This window comes from Thunnus thynnus, chromosome 1, assembly GCF_963924715.1.
Source record: "Thunnus thynnus chromosome 1, fThuThy2.1, whole genome shotgun sequence".
NCBI classification, from domain to species: Eukaryota; Metazoa; Chordata; class Actinopteri; order Scombriformes; family Scombridae; genus Thunnus; species Thunnus thynnus.
In genome coordinates, this window is record NC_089517.1 from 15,312,434 (window position 1) to 15,330,791 (window position 18,358).

General features: G+C 37.7%; 1 protein-coding gene across 1 annotated transcript; it reads left to right on the plus strand.

Moving 5' to 3' along the window:
• Positions 1 to 941: 941 nt before the first annotated feature.
• Positions 942 to 18,178, plus strand: LOC137180997 (transmembrane protein 255B). The gene is made up of 9 exons (XM_067586318.1): positions 942 to 1,123; positions 2,132 to 2,274; positions 2,387 to 2,449; positions 10,839 to 10,928; positions 12,365 to 12,445; positions 13,562 to 13,647; positions 14,166 to 14,325; positions 15,019 to 15,165; positions 16,591 to 18,178. Exons 1-9 carry the CDS (start codon positions 1,054 to 1,056, stop codon positions 16,828 to 16,830), a joined length of 1,080 nt encoding a protein of 359 aa, XP_067442419.1. The 5' UTR covers positions 942 to 1,053; the 3' UTR covers positions 16,831 to 18,178.
• Positions 18,179 to 18,358: the final 180 nt, after the last annotated feature.

Below are 18,358 nucleotides of genomic sequence, written 5' to 3' on the forward strand. Positions count from 1 at the left end.
TGGCAGATGAATGTGAAAACATCCCTCTAGTGTCAAACTCTGCACATCCATCATCCTGCACAGTGAAGCTCAAACATTCAACTGAAGAAACAAGAAAAAAAACACATTTCTGAGTGGAGGGAGACTTTAAATGATTAATAAATAATCAAAATAGTAGCTGCCAATCAATTAATTGATTTATCAACTAATTATTTCAGATTTATACTATTTACACACCACATAAATAATATTTCTAACCTAAATCATCATTAAAAATACACACATTACATGAAAGCCAGGACACACACCTTTTTGTTCATGTAACAATAATAGCTGTCACCTAAAAAAAGACTGAAAGCTTCTCAGAATGGGTGAAATTACATGAAAGTACAAATATTTGTCTTGTATGTTCATTTGAATATTTAAAAGATAATTTAAAAAAAAAATAGGACGAGTAGCAATTTACAGATACCTTCATGGACGTAAAGCTGGGTGTGTGACCTGTTCTTCACATATGTGCCAATGGAGGGAGCTGTAAACTCATCTTCCTCATCCAGGCTGCAGCATCATGAGCAGTCAGCAGTTAGAGCTGCAGCATACAGACATAAAAACCCTCCAAAAACTCACTTTATCCACCTGTTTATTTGGCAGCACAGAGGCTATGACACACACTCTAAGTCTTTTCAATGTGCATCCAAAATCTGAGCTGAATCAAACTTATGTAAGATACACAAATAATCATAAATAATTGATCACTGAGGTGAATGCAGCTGATTGGTCTCTCTCTCTCCCTCTCTCTCTCTCCCTCTCTCTCTCTCTCTGTTTCTTTCTCTCAGGCTTCAAGAAAAGTTGAGTCCATCTGAGTTCAGAGTCAGCTCTGGTGAACACTCTTATTAATTAAAAAAAGAGAAGATGTTTGAGTTATAATAAACTCTCTTCTTATTTCTGGTTTGGTGTCTAAGTGGAGGATGTGGACTCTGTGAATCAACGGGGACTCCATTGAAACACTACAAGCGGACGTTGTCTCAGCTGCCTGATCGTCTCTTTCATTTACAGCTAATTCAACCTGACTGAATGGAAATGCAGCAGCCAGAAACCCAGCAGACAACTCAGCAAACAACGCCAGAAATACTGGATCCTGCAGGTACACTGTGTTCACAACCTGTTCTCCAGATAAATTAAGTTTCATGCTGAGATCACAGCCAGACTGTACAGAGAGGTTTTTAATGTTCTGCTACTTTAATGTCACTGACAACAACATGAAGTGTGTTTTTTGTGAGGTGCTTTCATTAAATGTTGTGCACTTAAACTCTATGCGTAGGAGATGTTTCTGTGTTTATAGCCTGGAAGTATTTGTAAGAAAAAAGATTGCAAAGTAAATCTCCCAAACTGAGGACACTTTGTCAGAGTTTATTTAATTCTAAAAGAAAGTTTTGCTCTTTTACATGACACAAAAATACATGTGTCCATGGGCTTCTGTTAGAAACAACAGCTCACCTGCCAGGAAAAGGACTTATAAAAGAAATTAAAGAAGAGTACAGTAAAATGATCTTATTTTCACTATCAGTGAATCTGCAGATACTCCCTTGATTAACAAAATAGTGAAAAATGCCAGTTAAAACTTTTTAAAGCTCATGATGACGTCTTCAAATGTCTTCTTTTGTCCAAAACCCAAAGCTGTATGACACTGTAAAGCTTTAGATCACCACATTTGAGAAGCTGCAGCCAGCAAATATTTGGCATTTTTGCTTTAAGCAATGACTAAAACAATTATTCAGTCATTAAAATAGTTGCGGACTAATTTTCTATTGATTTATTAATATATGAATGGACTAATTGTTGCAGCTCTAACTGTCAGCATATTGTCTCTGGTGTTCAGAGGGGTTAAAGTTTAAGGTCAAAGTTGGCACATGATTAAATTTTGGGCTTTTTATTCATATTTTGAACTGCCCTGTCATTTTATTCTCCAGTCTTCTTCTGTTTTATCTTATTATTATCTTCTATTTTATTTACTGTTTTGTCTTTTTATCTTGTGTTGTGTTTCTTTTATATCTTGTCTTAATGTCTTTTATATCTTATGTAAAGCACGTTGAACTGGCATGTTGTTTAATGAATGTCCTGAGGTCAGTCCTGTGCACCTGTCTGTCCTCAGATCACTACCTGCGGCGCAGGAAAACGGCTCTATGGGTGACTGTGGCTCTGCTGGCTCTGGCTCTGGTGGTTCTGGCTGTGGGTCTGGTCTCTGCCACTCGCACCGACAACGTGCCTGTAGCTGGATATTACCCAGGCATCACCGTGAGTGACAGCCAACTCCCATCTCAATACAGTTATGATTATAACCTTCTTCAACACTTTGATGATGTCTGAATCCTTGAACTCTTCTGCTTTGATGTCTTTCTACATCCAGCTGAGTTTCGGAGCGTTTCTGGGTATTGTTGGCATCCACCTGGTGGAAAACCGCAGACCCATGGTGAGTCTGTTCCTGTGTTGTTACACATTTAAAATCACATGATGACATTTATTCCATTCATTATCCACATTTTTGGTCTTCATTTAGACCCTTCAGAGCCCTTTAGACTGTATATATGGGCATCATACAGTCTCAGGAGGTAAACAAATATAATTGCTGCAGACATGGTTGGTATTTTATTTAATGCCAGATGTAGGCGAATTTCTCTTCTCTAAACCTTTGCCATGACCTTTAAAAGACTGCTGTTAGCTCACATAGGACAGTATGATGACAAAAAGGTGTAGATCTGTCCGGATCCCTGCAGGCACACAGATCAACGTAGATAAATCTTTATTTTATATGCCCTCTGATACTCTGATTGGTTGGTTTTGAAAGCTGTATACATCCCTTGGTGTAGGGGGTCAAGTGGCAAAGACTTTCTGATGATTATTCTTTCGAAGCTGTGCATCATGCAGGTCTGTCAAGCCAATGGCAGTGGTTCTCAACCTGTGGGTCAGATTCCCCACAAGTGGTCACAAGATAAATTTGAGGGGTCGCGAGGAGATCGCAGGACTGAAACCAAAAAAATTCCAGATTTCTGCCACATAAAATGTTCTGTTTTTAGATACAAATCTTTGCTTCTTTTGGAATGAATTACTGGATATTTTCACATCTTCAGTGTACAAGAATAAAATAAATGTAACTGTTCAAAATCAGGAGGCATGTGTAAGCAGTAATGAGGGGTCATGAGTAGACATTCCTTTGTTTTAAAGGGTCATATACAAAAAAAGGTTAGGAACCATGGCTTTAGGGTATTCTCATATCGGCTGGAAACATTTTTAAGTGGTCAACTAAGTAGGCCAGCACATGAATAGATTTCTTTTACAATGAACCTCTGTTAGTTAGTTCCACACATTGACAGTTGGTGGCGTAGAACGTAGACATGCAGAAATAAAACAGGAGAAGAAGAATATTGCAAGTTGATGTAAAGAATTCAGGTTGTAAAACTTACGAGGCTTTAAGGAATGCGATTCTTGTCCCCTTTGGTGAGAAACGAATGTCTTCTTATGACAAAAACTCACATTTCAACCTTATGTTTGCGCTCTCAAGGTGACTTCTGTAAGCTTTTTGAGCTTCACAGTATTCACCTTCTAAAAAAAAAGGCATTTGTTCCTGGAAAACAGGACATATATATACCATAAATTAAAGGATTATGTTACAGACTTTGCAAATTCACTGAACAGTTTTACAGGAAATTGCTCTATTATGAGCAAGAAGCAAATCTGATTACTCGATGGCGGCGTAATGTGCTCTTGGTCCTTGTGCCCGGGTCAGTGTGTACGTGACTGGATTTGTGGTCGAGGGAAGTGAATGTGATTGGCTTTGGAGTTCAATGACAAGAGGGGGAATTGAATTAGTATTGGTCAGTTGCTGACAGGGATGCTTTATTTCAGATGGGGACACAGGAGGTTCAAAAGTCATCATGTCAACGACTCTGAAGTAGAGACAAAGGATTATTACCTTCTGTTACAATCTAAGTGTAGAGAGTGAAACATCTGATCTGAGTAGTTAAAGGGGAAAATATATATCTGAACATCCCTGGACCCCAGTTTGAGAACTTTACATGTGTCTAGGAAGTAAATCTGCATAAAACTGACCTCCAGTCAGTGTTTTCCTCATAACAGTCAAATCAACAAGTGCAAATAAGTGACTGCAGGGCAACCAGAAGCTGAAACTGTTCCTCTGTGTCATTTAAGTAGTATCCTCAGTATCACATTCACAGTATATAAAACCAGCGTGTGCCTGACTGTGTTAAGTGAACACCAGTGACACAGAAACTTCAGATTAGGAGTCCTTAGTTGTGTCCCATTCCCAAACTACATACTGACTGTATACATTATATACTGATCTTTATAGTATAGTGTAGTGCCAGTTAGTCTATGAGAATCAACAACAGTCTGGTGTCCATACGGGGCACCTGAATATTGTTTTAGGACAGACTCCAAAAACTGTGAACCTGTCCTTTAACTGTTTTATACTAACAGGAAATGCTATGATACCTATGCTGTGCAAAAGGCAATAAACTGCAACTCTAGAAAATGTACAATATGTTTTTCCAAAAATGTTTTAGTTATTTTTTGTCTTCTTAGGTCCTCCATTTCTATTTGCATCCTGGAAAAATGTGGTGTACTCAAAATCTACAATCCATACTAATCTAAGCAGGTTTTGAGTAAGTGTGTTCAAACTCAAATCAGACAGTTTTTTAAATCACTTGTCTTAACAAAGACATTTTGCCTTCTCTTTGTGGAGTTTCATCAAGTGTGTTTATATGAGTATCCTGGTTATATGTTGTTGGTCCTGGTTTTTAGAAGCCTTGATATACTATGTGGAGTCCTCCTATAGATTCTTCCATTGGTAGAGAAACGAGAGGCTGAAATGTTGAGGAATCAAGACACAACAGGATAAGAATGAAAAACCAGGATACTCGTGTGCATGTAGACGCACTCACAGCTGATTTTTTTTGTAAACTTACTGCTAAAACAGTAAACATGACCATTAGTATGTAGTACTTAATGTGCAGAATTAGTATGTGGTATGGTTTTGTTACACAGCTCTAGTTTCTAATCAATACATTTGTACTATACACATACATTTTTTTCTTAGAGGCAATTTGAAGAAAACTTTTAGTGGGGGAGATATTTTCTACATCCATCTTCTCATTTTAATGTCAGAAAAATCCTACATAAATGAATGATTTCTTTTCAAAATAGGGTGTTGACAGTCCACTCAATTTGTATCATTTGTTTTATACTCTATTTACACTGTGTAGCTGTAGTTAGGAGCATAAATATGGAGGAGAAACAGAAGTCATTTTTATCAGGATTTATCTCTGAGCACTGCACTTACTTTACAGTCATTTCCTGATGTTTAAAGACACTTTTATAGACATGATCGTGGTGTGGTGGAGATATAAACATGTTCCCTCCACCTTTCTCCATGACTGTGGTATATGAGAATGTGTGTGTGTGTGCGTGTGTGTGTGTGTTGTAAATTTTTCATGTGGCATCCAAGGTGTCGTGTACCTGGTCGGATCACTTTTGTCTTACGTTACGTTACAGTGTATCGAGTCTAATCCAGTCTACATAGATAGTCTTCCTGGAGCTGTTCACACATGTGGAAACTGTGTGTGTATGTGTGTGTGTGTGTGTGTGTGTGTGCATGAGTATTCTGACATAACTCAAAATGAACCATCACTTAACAAAGATGAAGAGTTTTTTAAAAAGTCTAGTACTTCCTGCAGGTTTTTGCAGGTGTATATGTGTGTGTGTGTGGCTGTAAATGTGTGAACACAGAGTGAAGATACAGAGACAAAGACATTCACTGTCCGCTGTATCTATCTGCCTCTGCGCCATCGCTCCCAGTCCTGTGCTTTAAACTTTAATGGTGTGATCGTTGCCACACTGCCGCTGCTGGTCTTCAGTGTCTGTGACAGGGACATGTGGCACAATACTCGCTCTCACACACGGGTGTCTTCTTCCCTCACACTGTAACGTGAGAGCCGGCTGGCAGAGCGAGGTCGCTCATTAAAGGACAACGAGCCGTACCACAATGCCACGCGACATCTGAGAGCTCTGAAGCATCTCTTACTTCCTGGATCTCACGGCCCTTTGCCCCTCTGACCTCATAAAGCAGCAGGTGGACGGTTTGATGCAGTTTGAGGTGTAAACGGTTGAAGAAGTGATGAGTTCAGTTTCCAGTTTGACTCCTGGATGGACAAATCTGACATGAAGCTTTTCCTACAATGGAGACTAGGATTAAAATTTAAAGTCCCCTTCCAGTCAAAAATGTGTTTTTCCTCTTGTTCCTGCAGTTGGATGTTTGAGCTTCACTGTGCAGAATGATGTATGTGCAGTTTGACACTAGAAGCTGTTTTTTCATTCATCTGCTGAAAGTGAAAGTTTCTCTGCGCTCACTTTAAATCTGAGTTTAAGGTGTGAACCTACGAGCATGATTTGTGACATCACAACTAGTTAGGAACCAATCCTGGTCCAGTATGCAACTCACACAAGTGTGATGCGGAAACTTGAAGCCTCCAGTGCACATACACAGAGAATGGACTTTTCAGTGAAGTAGGAGATATTTTGTATCTAACAGTTGAACTTTTGAAATGAAAAATATTTGCATATTTATAGATTCTGGATTTTTCAATGAGGGAGAATCAGGAGATGTAATTTTAAGGATTAAGGAAGGAAGAGCACAACATGTATTCAGCAGTTTAAAACGATCAAATGATTAATGCTCTCTGGTATAGAAATAGATCATCTAGCATGTTAAGATGTTTATATTGACTTAATTATATATAATGTTTATTTGATGTTATGGTTTAAGTAGTTATGAGTTGTTTACATTAGCAAATTAGCTTATATTTATAATTCACTTACTGAATAGACACGTAGAGTTGCCTATAGAAATTTTTCACATTGATTGAACAACATTGTGTCTTGCGTATGTACAGTAGATACATACAAATATATACTATATATTGATGTCCTGTAAATTGATTTACAGTTACACTGAAGATAATCTAGTTTTATATCAAAGTATATTTCTTCTTATCAATCCATCTATAATTTTGTCATCCTGTTTTTCTTTGATGTATTTCTGTAATAGTGCTTTCAGGTCTGTTCTGTAAACACAACATCTATTACTGCATGTCCGTCCATCCTGGAAGAATAATCCTTCCCTCTGTTGCTCTTCCTGAGGTTTCTTCCATTTTTTCCCTGTCAAAGTGTCTTTTATGGAGTTTTTCCTCATTTGAATCAACGTCTAACGATAGAGGATGTTGTATTGTTGTACAGATTGTAAAGCCCTTTGAGGCAACTCTATGGTTTTTGAGATTGGACTATACAAATAAAATTGGCTTGACTTGACTATAATCAATGAAACTTTATGAGTGTGACCCCTCACTTTCTGTCCACCGATTTCATGAGTAATGCACCACATGCTCACTCTGATGTGGTATCACCTATTTTTCAAAACCACAAAAAAAAATCACACCTGCCCTTTTTTAGGTTGAGGTTACATTATTTTGAGTAAAAGGTTCATAGAGGTCATAGTTTTACATACTGCAAAAAAAATGTGTGAAGGAGCAGTTAGTTAATTCATGCCAAGGGGTGAAAGTTGAGGTGAAGTCTTGTTCTGGCAAAGAAAAATCACTCACAATCTACATTTGACTTTAACAATAAACACTTTTGCAAACATACAACTTCATCCATAGAAGAAACCCTGCTGGCATAGAGTGGGAATTGATCCCATTTCATTGGTGAAGGCAAATCTATACGTCCATCCACCGCTCATAATGTTCCACCACACAGATCAGCGTCACACTGCTGTCGTCTTGTGTCTCTTCTCTCAATTTAAAATTGTATTTCTCTCAATTTTAATACATTGTCAGTTTTAGGACATTGCGCTCATAAATGCAGATATTTCCAAGAGACCTCTTTATGAATATGACCGTGTTGAACGTAAAACATTTGTGCTTTTCTGACATTTCTTGGATAAAGGTTGAAAAATCTTAATGACCCATATCACCTTTTTTCATTTTGTCTTATCTCTAAAATGTTTAAAAGGATTGTGGAGCATGAAATTCTTTCTGTAAAAAAAAAGAAAAACCCAAACTCCCTTCCTATCTACACTTATCCTGCTGGCTCCTATAACAAGCTTCACTGCCTCGATACACTGTAAGATTTCTTTATGACTAAACGCTTCATGTAGCTCATGTTCTCTGCTCCAGGAGACTCCTCTGTAGTTACTGCCTATATTTCACAGACTACCGTCCTTTTGGTCACCTTGTGGCTTGAAGAGCAGAACGGTGAACCTTTTAAAAGGGACGTATTTTACCCAGCGTTCAGTCCTTATTACCAGTGTGTCCAGCTGCTTGTGATTGGTCACTGGACCACTGAGCAGAGGAAGAAGACCTTGCAGCAGTCAGCAACTTTAGTTACATAACCTGATTGGTATCTTTACTGACTCTTATAAAATTCATCTCTGTGTCTTTATCTCTTTTTCACTGATGTCTTTTCTTCTCTAAAACTTTGAGTCTTGTGTATTTCCTTACTTTCTCCACTCCTATCTACTATATCTCTGTGCGTCTTTAATCTTTTACAGTATTTGATTTCTCTCACTCCTCCAGTTTTATTGGGGGAGGTTCAGGGGCTTTTGGGTGACAGAGTGTGTTGAGGTGTTTTATGTGCTGGCAGCTGGTGCTAAGGTAATGTGAAGTAATGCAGTTGTCAGGCTCTATTGTCTCCGCTGCTGGCCTCATCTCCCACTTGCAGCCCATAAAAGCAGAGTCATTTAAACCGCTAATGAAGTGGAGAGTCTGGGCCAGTGGCAGATAAAAACCCACCCCGAAAAAAAAAAGCCTGGCTCTTATTTCACTTTGTTGAGGGAAATCAATTTAAAAATGCCCTTGTTTTAATCTATATTTCTACTGTGTTATTCCCACATGTTGAGGTAAATATTTCCAACCAGGTTAGTTAGTAATTAACCTGAATAAAATTTCATCATGTGAATTCCATCAGTTTATATTTAAACATTTACACGACTAGATTGAGGCATGTTTATGAAAAAAAAAAATGCATAAAAACATATTATTTAATCAAGTGCATGTACAGTCTGTGCTTGACTGACATTTAAGTCACACTCAGGTGCTTTGATGCACCTGTTTCACCCAACTTCAACCTGAGCAAAAGTCTAATTAGCCAGAATAAGTGAAAACACCTGTGCAGGTGTGCAGGGCCTTTAACCGTTCATCCTGCTGATGAGCCTGATCTCACAGCAAACTGCTACTGCTACTTGTATATGTGTGACTGAAATGCAGCCTATGTGGAATGAAACATTTTTTATTAACTTTTTATATAAAAGTGAAGCAAAATTCTTTCTTTATTCTAATGGAACAAAATCCCCCAACAAACATTACACCCTTTTATATTCTTGCTTTTAGATTTAAACTTCTATTGCTGCAAGATGAACATTAGAACAAAGTCATTAGTTTTTGTTCTGTGACACAAACATAATCAACTGAACAGTCTGTTTTTGGTCCCACGTCCATTGTCAGTGCAACTTTGGAATCAAATAAAACAGACAATAAGGAATGTTTGGGAAATTATTTGACTTCTGATTATCATCCAAAATAATATCTGCTCTGAGTCTCACAAGAGATCACTTGTGCAGCTTCAGGATCATCAACTGTAAATTATTAAAATAATCCAACCAAGAAAGTTGTGGTGTGATGAGCCGAGTCCGTCAACATCATTTATGTAAATTTGACTTGAACTGCCAATCAGGAAAGAGGGAGGATCTTGAATGTCATCAGAAATCATTGAAATGGTAATAAAGTCCCTAATGAGTCAACCTTTTACCTTTTTCTCTTAATTTGTGGGATAAACTGATGTAAGCCGTGTAACATTTTAGATTCATAGATACAGTAGATGGAAAGAAAAAAAATGAAGTGTGTTTCATTTCTTGTTTCAGTACAGGAGGTTCAGTCCAGGAGGAATGATTGAACAGACAGTAAACGATGCTTAGAGATAAAGTTTATGATTAGACATCTGTGATCTGTGACCAGACAGCTGAGTCTGTTGGTGTGTCTGTGTGTGTGTGTGTGTTATCAGAAAATTACTTTGTCTTACAGTAAAAGCTATGTGGAGGAAGCAGGTGTGTGTCACCAGATGAAAAGTAAAGATTTGGGTTTTGTCATCAGTGATGCGATTTTTGACTGATGATGCTGTTACATATTTTAATTTCCTGTAATGTGTGAGTGGATGTTATAAGCAACAATATGGATTTACTCTGTCCAGTCCTGTATGTGTGTGTGTGTGTGTGTGTATGTATGTGTGTGTATCAGATTGGGAGAATTAGATTGACCTTGCTGGTACAAAAGTCCGTCCCTCTGTCCCCGCATGTTGCCTCTTTCCCCATAAATTACCCACAAAGCACCTCTGCGCTGGCAGAGCAAGAAGTCGTACATTTCATTTATTGTCCTGCAGCCCAGACGCTGCAGCTGACCAAACAGGACCAGCAGAGAAGCTTACATATATGTGTGTGTGTGTGTGTATTTTATATAAAAATGTTCACTTTGTGTACCATATAATATGACATATTCATTAAAATCAATAATCAAACACTCAACATCCATGTATTTAGTTATAAGTATGCTCGCTCTCAGTTTCTTCAGTTGTTTCTTATGTAATTATCTTTTAGTTATGAATTGATGATCAAAAATGTAAATCACAAGCTGCAAATCTCATTAATTCTCTGCTACTTTTCTACTCTGGTGATACTTCATTGTACTTTTGTGTTTGTTCCAAAATATTTTTTCATGACCCTACCCTCTCCTCTCTCCAAGCTCATGGCAGCCATCATCTTCGTCAGCATCGGAGTCATTGCGTCTTTCTTCTGTGCCATTGTGGACGGGATCATCGCTTCAGAGTTCATTGTAAGTATCACTTATAGAAGTATTATTCACGTGTCTGCACAGATATAAAAAGAAATAGAAACTAATTCATAATTTTTTGTGTAAATAACCCCCTACACACACTTACACACCAAACTTTAACAGATACAGAAGTTCTCTTTGCAGAAATGCAGGCTGAGATTTGTACAGACACATTCAGTAAGGTCAGGCTCTCCTGATGAAACAGAACAGTCAGCAACATCACATCTCACTGCCCAACAAGTGGACCTGACCAACAAATATAAGAGTCTGACCTGCAGAGAGCTGCAACATTCAGCAGAGCAAGGCTGATTAAAAATGTCTCCCCACTGTTCTCCCAGTCACGGAAAACTTTTGCATTCATGATGCAAATAAATACACAGAATATTCAACATCTAAAGATGTATATTTTATATTTTGTCAATTAAGAAGTGATTTCCCAGGAAATATCCTTGCAATAGTCTGTTGCAATTTGATATATACACACAGTATCAGTCAAAACTTTCACAAAAAAGCAATTCATCAACAGATTTTCTTTCTCATTTTCCTCCTAAAGTATTTTCACTGTTAGACCATGTTTGTATTTCTTTGTATTCATAAGGAAGAAAACTCAAATAGCTTCATTTACTGTAAATTTTCATTTTATGAACACATCATTTGTCCCCATGATGACAATTTCAAACTCTCAGAACAAATGTATGAAACTTAAATTGTGCAAATACCTGAGCTGGTTTATGCAGGAATGAACTGAACATGCAGAGAGGGTCAGATAAGGTAAGCGTTGCTTCCTTAAGATGTTCTGGGTGTGTGAACATGAACACCAGTGCACCTCCGTTTGTCACATCAGCTTAATTAATTTTAATGAGAGTCTTAATGAGTATGGATGGACCAGAGAGAGAGAGAGAGAGAGAGAGTTTAAAAAGCCGGACCTCTCAGCAGCTGGCACTGAGTCACTGATATTGATCAACAATACTATCATGCTCCTGCAGATATATTTATTTTTTGCTCACAGAGCAGTAAAAAATCATATTTATTGCACCTTCAAGCCTTGGACAATGAAAATGATTTTATGACTTCCCACATTATATAAAGTCCAGGGACATTTGATGCAGGAGGTTTTGTCCGGTGCACTGGACGTGTTTTTTCTGTTTTTTTTTCTTTTTTTTTGATAGCAGGCACATGTTGTAAAACTTCACTGCTGCAGTGACAGAGAAACAGGAAGAGGATGGACAGAATAACACAAGCCAGGGTTCAAATTCACTCACACGTAGCTTTACACGACACACAAGTGTTTCACCAAGACCCTTAAAACAAGAGATTTACTCTAAGAGAGGACACTAATGATGAAGAAAAAAAATTAGATCACAGTTCTGTGGTGGAATAATACTGTAAAAATATATTGATTAAATAATATTGAACAAATAATCTTTTACACACAGGATATAAGGCCCTTACAGGAGGACATGTGTGACTTTTACGCCAGTGGATTCGGCTATGCCTACGACAGCTACTATACAGAGGTGAATCTCAACCACACACACACACACACACACACAAACACACACACATTGTCTCTGTTGTATTAACATATACACTTTTAAAACACAGTCCAGTATATGGTTTCCACACACTTTCAGATCACCTTTAAATTGTCCTCATCTTACACTCTGCGTTATATCTGCGTCTTACTGGACAAACTGTATTTTTGGGTTGATGTAAGATCACCATATTGTGTTTTCTTGCACCCTTTTAGGGGCTTTCACTAAGTGTGTAGTAGCATCTAGTGGTCAAATAGTGTTACTGCAGAGATTTACTGGCTCACTGACGTATGTATAATCTGCACACAACCGCATCTAAATCACTCTCCATCACACCAAATTCAAAATAAATATATTAAGTTCTGGAAATGAGATAAAGAAATGTAAACAGTTTCCTACTGATCATGTATTTATTTGTCAAAAAGAACTTGTCTTACATACTTTAAATTCTGTATAACCAATTAAGTTAAAGAAATTAATTTAATAATCCTTCTCAAAATATATTCCTGTAACAGTCTGACTGGAAGATTTACTGACGTAGATATAACAGTTGTGCTTTTTGCAAGGAAAGAGTCATTAATAGATTTATTCTGACTCTGAATTTCCCTGATGTTTTGGAAAGATTTGGAGAAATATTTAGAGGATATACAGTATGTTACAGTATACAGCTAAGAAAAATGTAGACATTATTGCGTACTTTGATTGTAATTCTTCCACCAAACATAGGAATAATTTTGTTATATTATTAGGCGGACTTCACATATTAATTTTCTTTTTTTAAAAACTACCCTAAATTTCAAAGTCTTTTTGGTTTCAAATTATCTTATTACATTGAAATCAATTACCTGCAAAAAAAAGGTCAAGAATGTTTGAAACACACAAAAAAGCATTTCCAAGCATCACATAAAGTCTCTTTAAAAATAAAAAACATTTCTGACATGCAATTTCCCTTGTTGTACTGTATGTTATTTATTCTCAAGCTGAAATGTCTGAGATTTTGTATTTTGGTTTGTTAAATAAAGCTTTAAAAAAGTATTTATTTGTCTAAACGGATGTATCTAAGAACTGCGTTAACCCATCAAACCTCTGCCTGTGCAGGTGACGTGCCGTTCATTTGACAAAGCTTGCAAGCTGAAACTGAGAAGTGACACCTGCTACTGCTGCTACCTTTACAACTGTGAGAGGTGAGACGATCCAGAAGCAAAGACTAAACATGTAGTTTTACATATTTTATCACCAAATCGCCTGTACTTAATGCATTTACACAAGCAGATATTTTTAGATTAACTTCCAAACTTTCTGAACAGGTTTATTTTTTATTAATTTCTGACAAGTATGTTATAAAACTTGGATAATAATATAGTAGAAAGCAGTGACTGCTGTGAAAACAGAATCCCCGATTTTAGAGTTGGCTGACAAAAACTGTAGATACAGACTTGGGGAAAAAAACACTTAGAAGGCAAAAAATTCAGCACTTCCTTTCATATAAAAAACGCCATTTGGAAGCCATATTTCAAAACATGGAGTTTGGATTTTACAACAACCACACTGAAATGAAAGGTCTTTCCAAACAGTCCAAAAAACGTGACTAAATGTGGAAGGAATGAAAGAAAAAATGGTGGAAAATGCAGATATGGTGGTCCAGCTCATCCTTAGCAGCACGGAGTTGTATTATCGTCACCCTGCTTTCTTCCTCCTCCAGCACAGAGTACCACACACAGTACTACGAGTTCACTGGGGTCAGCAGCTGCTGGGATGTGATCCACCTGCACCGTCTGCTCTGGGCCTCAGTGGTACTCAATGTGATTGGCCTGTTCCTGGGCATCATCAACGCCGCCATCCTCGGAGCGTACAAGGACATGGTGAGCAGACGTCAGGAACAATTGTTACTCAAAAGAAAAGAGGGAAAACTGGAGTGTGTCTTTGCTAAAAAGCAATTTAAAAAGTCACACTCAACCGCATCAGACAGGCAGGTCTGACTCCTGAGCTAAATATAAGACTTTTAATATTGCTTGGCTGATACATTCGGCTCCCTGCTGAAGGTTTTTTATTATCCCCAGGAGCGCTTCATATAAAATAATAGTAACTTTTCCTCATTGTCTACAGGCCACATATCTGACACTGAACAGTATAAAATCCCCAGCATCTGTTTCCTGCCTGTATGTGCGCATTTAGGAGTATATTTTAACGACAATCTACAACATCTGTTACCGGAGCTTGAACAATTCAGATTGAGCCTTTCTTGTTTTTGCTCTGTTACTTTACTTATATCAAAAACTTGGTTTGAAACATGATATTGACTTATGTGTGTGCAGATCTCTTTTTGTCTCACTACCTTTCCAAAAACTGCTCACACATGGAAGTACTAAAAAACTGTCTGCTCTTTCCGACTCTGATCTCATTTTGTTTAATCTTAATGGTCCTGATTTTACGATTATTGTTCCTACAGTACATTAGGCAGTATGCATAGTTCATTACCTCTTACATAATGAAGTGTGCATGTTTCGTGTGTAAATGGTGCATCTGATCCAAAGCATTTTGACTGTTTTCTGCAGCAGAAGCCTACTCCTCAGATGGCTCCCAGCCCGGCACCGCCACCTCACATTCTGTACAACCCGACCCAGCACATGCTGACCTACGCTGGCTTCTGTCCTTCAGGACAGACTCTGCCCGCTTACCCCAACTACCCGATACCCATGCAGGTGGGGCTGAGACCAAAACCAAAATGAGCAAAACTGTAGATATTTTGTTTCCATAGATATTCTGACTTGTCATAGTAGGAAAAGCACTGAAGCAGCTTTATCATTTATACCTGTGCTCATCCCAACATGACTAAACGTCTGCTGTGAAAATTAATCTTCCCTTCCATTGCAGATGTTTGGCAACCAGATGAGCTGCACTGGATCACATTTATTTTTGCTCCGACCACCACAGCTGTTTGACTCTAACATCAAAGCACTTGAACAGAGAGAAAACTATTAATCTGCACTGCTGCCACATTACACTACTGGGCTATTCACCTTCAAAAAGTCAACTAAACCTACATGTATCCTCAATTTTACTATTGCACTGGATGTTTTTTCACATTAAACAGGGATTATGTTTTATGATGGTTGGAAAGGAGCCCGAGAACTTGTTGAAAACTGAAAGGCCAGATTTATGATATATGAATCATGAATCATAAAGTAAACCATGACATGAGATAATCGAGCCAATCACCTTAAATCAGCTGTTGCCTTCTAGTATTTATTAGCCACACTGGCGCCATGACTTTATGGATGGCAGTCAGTCCACCACTTTGGCACAAAGTGAAATATCTCAACGACTACTGATGAATTTCCATGAAATTTTGTACAGACATTCATGTCTCCCCTCAGGATGATTTATAATAACTGTGGTGATCCTTTAACTTTCAGTTTGTCCAATACTTTGGTTTATAATTAAATACTAACAAAACTAATGACATATTCATCAGCCTCAGCTGTGCTTTATGTTTAAATATCAAACGTCACCGTGCTAAACTAGCATGTTGGATGGTTAACCACATCTGTCATCACAGAGCTTGTGTGTCCTCTGGGTGTGCATGGATGTATAAATATGGGTGTGGTATCTATTTTTACAAACATTTTGACCTGATGAAGATCCCAGTAGGATCGAAACATTGTCCTATCTGATTACATTTTGCGGTTCAGAGTAAGTGTGCAGGCGTTACTACTTTTTTCATTGAAGCTGCTCTTTAATAGCCTTGCAACTATGTGATGTGTGTATAATTACTCTCCTTTGACAATTAGCATGTTGACATTTAACTCAAAGCACCACTGTGTTTATGTATAGTCTCATAGATTCACTAGCATGGCAGTAGACTCTTTGTTTTGTATTGTGATGACTGAGATTTGTCCCACACTGATTTATTATTAACGTTGGCTAATCTCTGCTGTTATTACTGCGCCTGCTACCGAAGAACCAAACTAGACATTCCTGTTTTCATCCGACTGCCTGGTAGCCAAGGCAAAGAACATAAACTTCCACCACACCTCACATAAAAATGTCAGAAATAATTTTAGGTATCTTTTGGCTGCACTTCCATGTGCCAAACCAACCTACCACACCTCTTTTCTTTCCCACAGCACAACAGCAACTACCAGACACCTGCTACACCCCAGTTGATCCCTGACGGAGGCCCCGCGTCCACTACCTCCTGCCCCTCTGAGGAGAACCAGAACCAGCAGCCCTCTCAGGCTTCCAACCAGCTGCAGCCTCAGGGAGGCACCCAGGAACCAGGAGGGTACATGCTGACACCCAACGCTCCTGTGCTCTACGGATCCTCCTACAGCCCCTTTGAGAAACCTCCACCGTACGCCTGCTGAACCCTCAGCCAAACACACGGGGCATGTTGGAAAATAATGTCTTGACCTTGTCAGACTGGAAGTAGCACAAGACGTTTGGTTGATGACCTTGTAGACAGGAAACACTCAGTGAGCTTCAAGACTATAGACTAGATATAGATGCTACTATTTACATGTCTGATAAGATGCATTGAAGAGAGACAGATTTATAGCTATATAGCGTGTTTATATAGAAATTATTAAGTTATTTCATGTGTATTCGTTAAGCCTCAAGCTGGCCTTTAGACGCTTACATGTTACATATAAATAAGTGATCTGGTAGATGTTTCTGTTATAACTTGTGTAGATCGATTACAGGTGTTCCTGTGTATTGTCTCACTATACTGACTACTGTACAAGCAATTTAAAGGGCTTTCTTTAAAATACAAATGGGAGAGTAAATGTTGCTAATGTTGCTGTTACTTAATGTTTGTGTGAATCATTTAATGAGCACTTTAAAGTCCATATAGTGTATATATTATTGATGATGCATGTTAACTGTTGTGCGATGGGATGCTGTAGCTGCTGCAATGAAATACATTTATGTATTAAAGAGGCACCCATAAAATAAACATACATTCACTAACACATACAAATATATGTGGAGTAAGGGCTTTCACAAAATCTCATGTTTTAAAGTTTCACTAGTATTACTTTTACTACCAGTATAAAGTGATATATCATTGTATTGTTTCACCTTAAAGTGTAACTAACTGTAACTTTTGAAAGAAGAATGTTTTTTTCTCTTACAAATAAAAAGTTGAATTCATAAGCAATAAAACTTTCTCCTGCTCAATTCAACACACGTATTATACTTTTATTACACCATTTAGTTGATTAGTCAGTCAACAGAAAATTAATCAGCAGCTATTTTGATATTCAAATTAATCATTTAAATCATTTTTCAAGCTAAAATGCAAAAAAAAATTTGGATGGCTCTGAGTTTTTAAATGTGACAATTTGCTGCTTTTCTTGGTTTTACATTATAGATAATTGAATATTTTCTGGTTTTGGACTGTATGTCGGACAAAATAAGATATTTGAAGAAGTCACCTTGTGCTCTAGAATATTATGACATATTTTACTGTTTTCTGATGTTTTATAGACCAAATGATTAATTGGTTAATTGAGAAAATAATAGGCAGATTAATCAGTTATGAAAATAATCATTCAACCATTTAGTTCATTTAGTATTTTTGATCGAATCTCAGTCTTCAGTAAATGAGACTTGCTTTGATGTTTTCACCTGTTTAATTTACTTGATAGACTGGTTAAGAAAAGTTTCTTATACCAAAGGGGTTGCTAATTGGTGGCTATTGGTAGTGTAACCAGTAATACAGTGATGGTGGCTGGACAACTGAGCAGACCACTGGTATTCAGACGAAGTTTCCTTATCAAGTCAGTTGTATTATCTGCTCTTTGCTCAGGTGAGAGTAGGATTGAAAGGCAGCTTAAAGGAAAGTTAGGTCAGGGATAGAGAATGTCGTCCCAGTGAACTGATGACGGCACA

Excerpts from the sequence above, each read along its gene's own strand:
- LOC137180997 (XM_067586318.1), top strand. The coding sequence starts at position 1,054 with ATGGAAATGCAGCAGCCAGAAACCCAGCAGACAACTCAGCAAACAACG. Across the intron at positions 10,929-12,364 it reads TCATCGCTTCAGAGTTCATT|GATATAAGGCCCTTACAGGA; the intron begins GTAAGTATCACT and ends TTTTACACACAG. Across the intron at positions 13,648-14,165 it reads TACCTTTACAACTGTGAGAG|CACAGAGTACCACACACAGT; the intron begins GTGAGACGATCC and ends TTCCTCCTCCAG.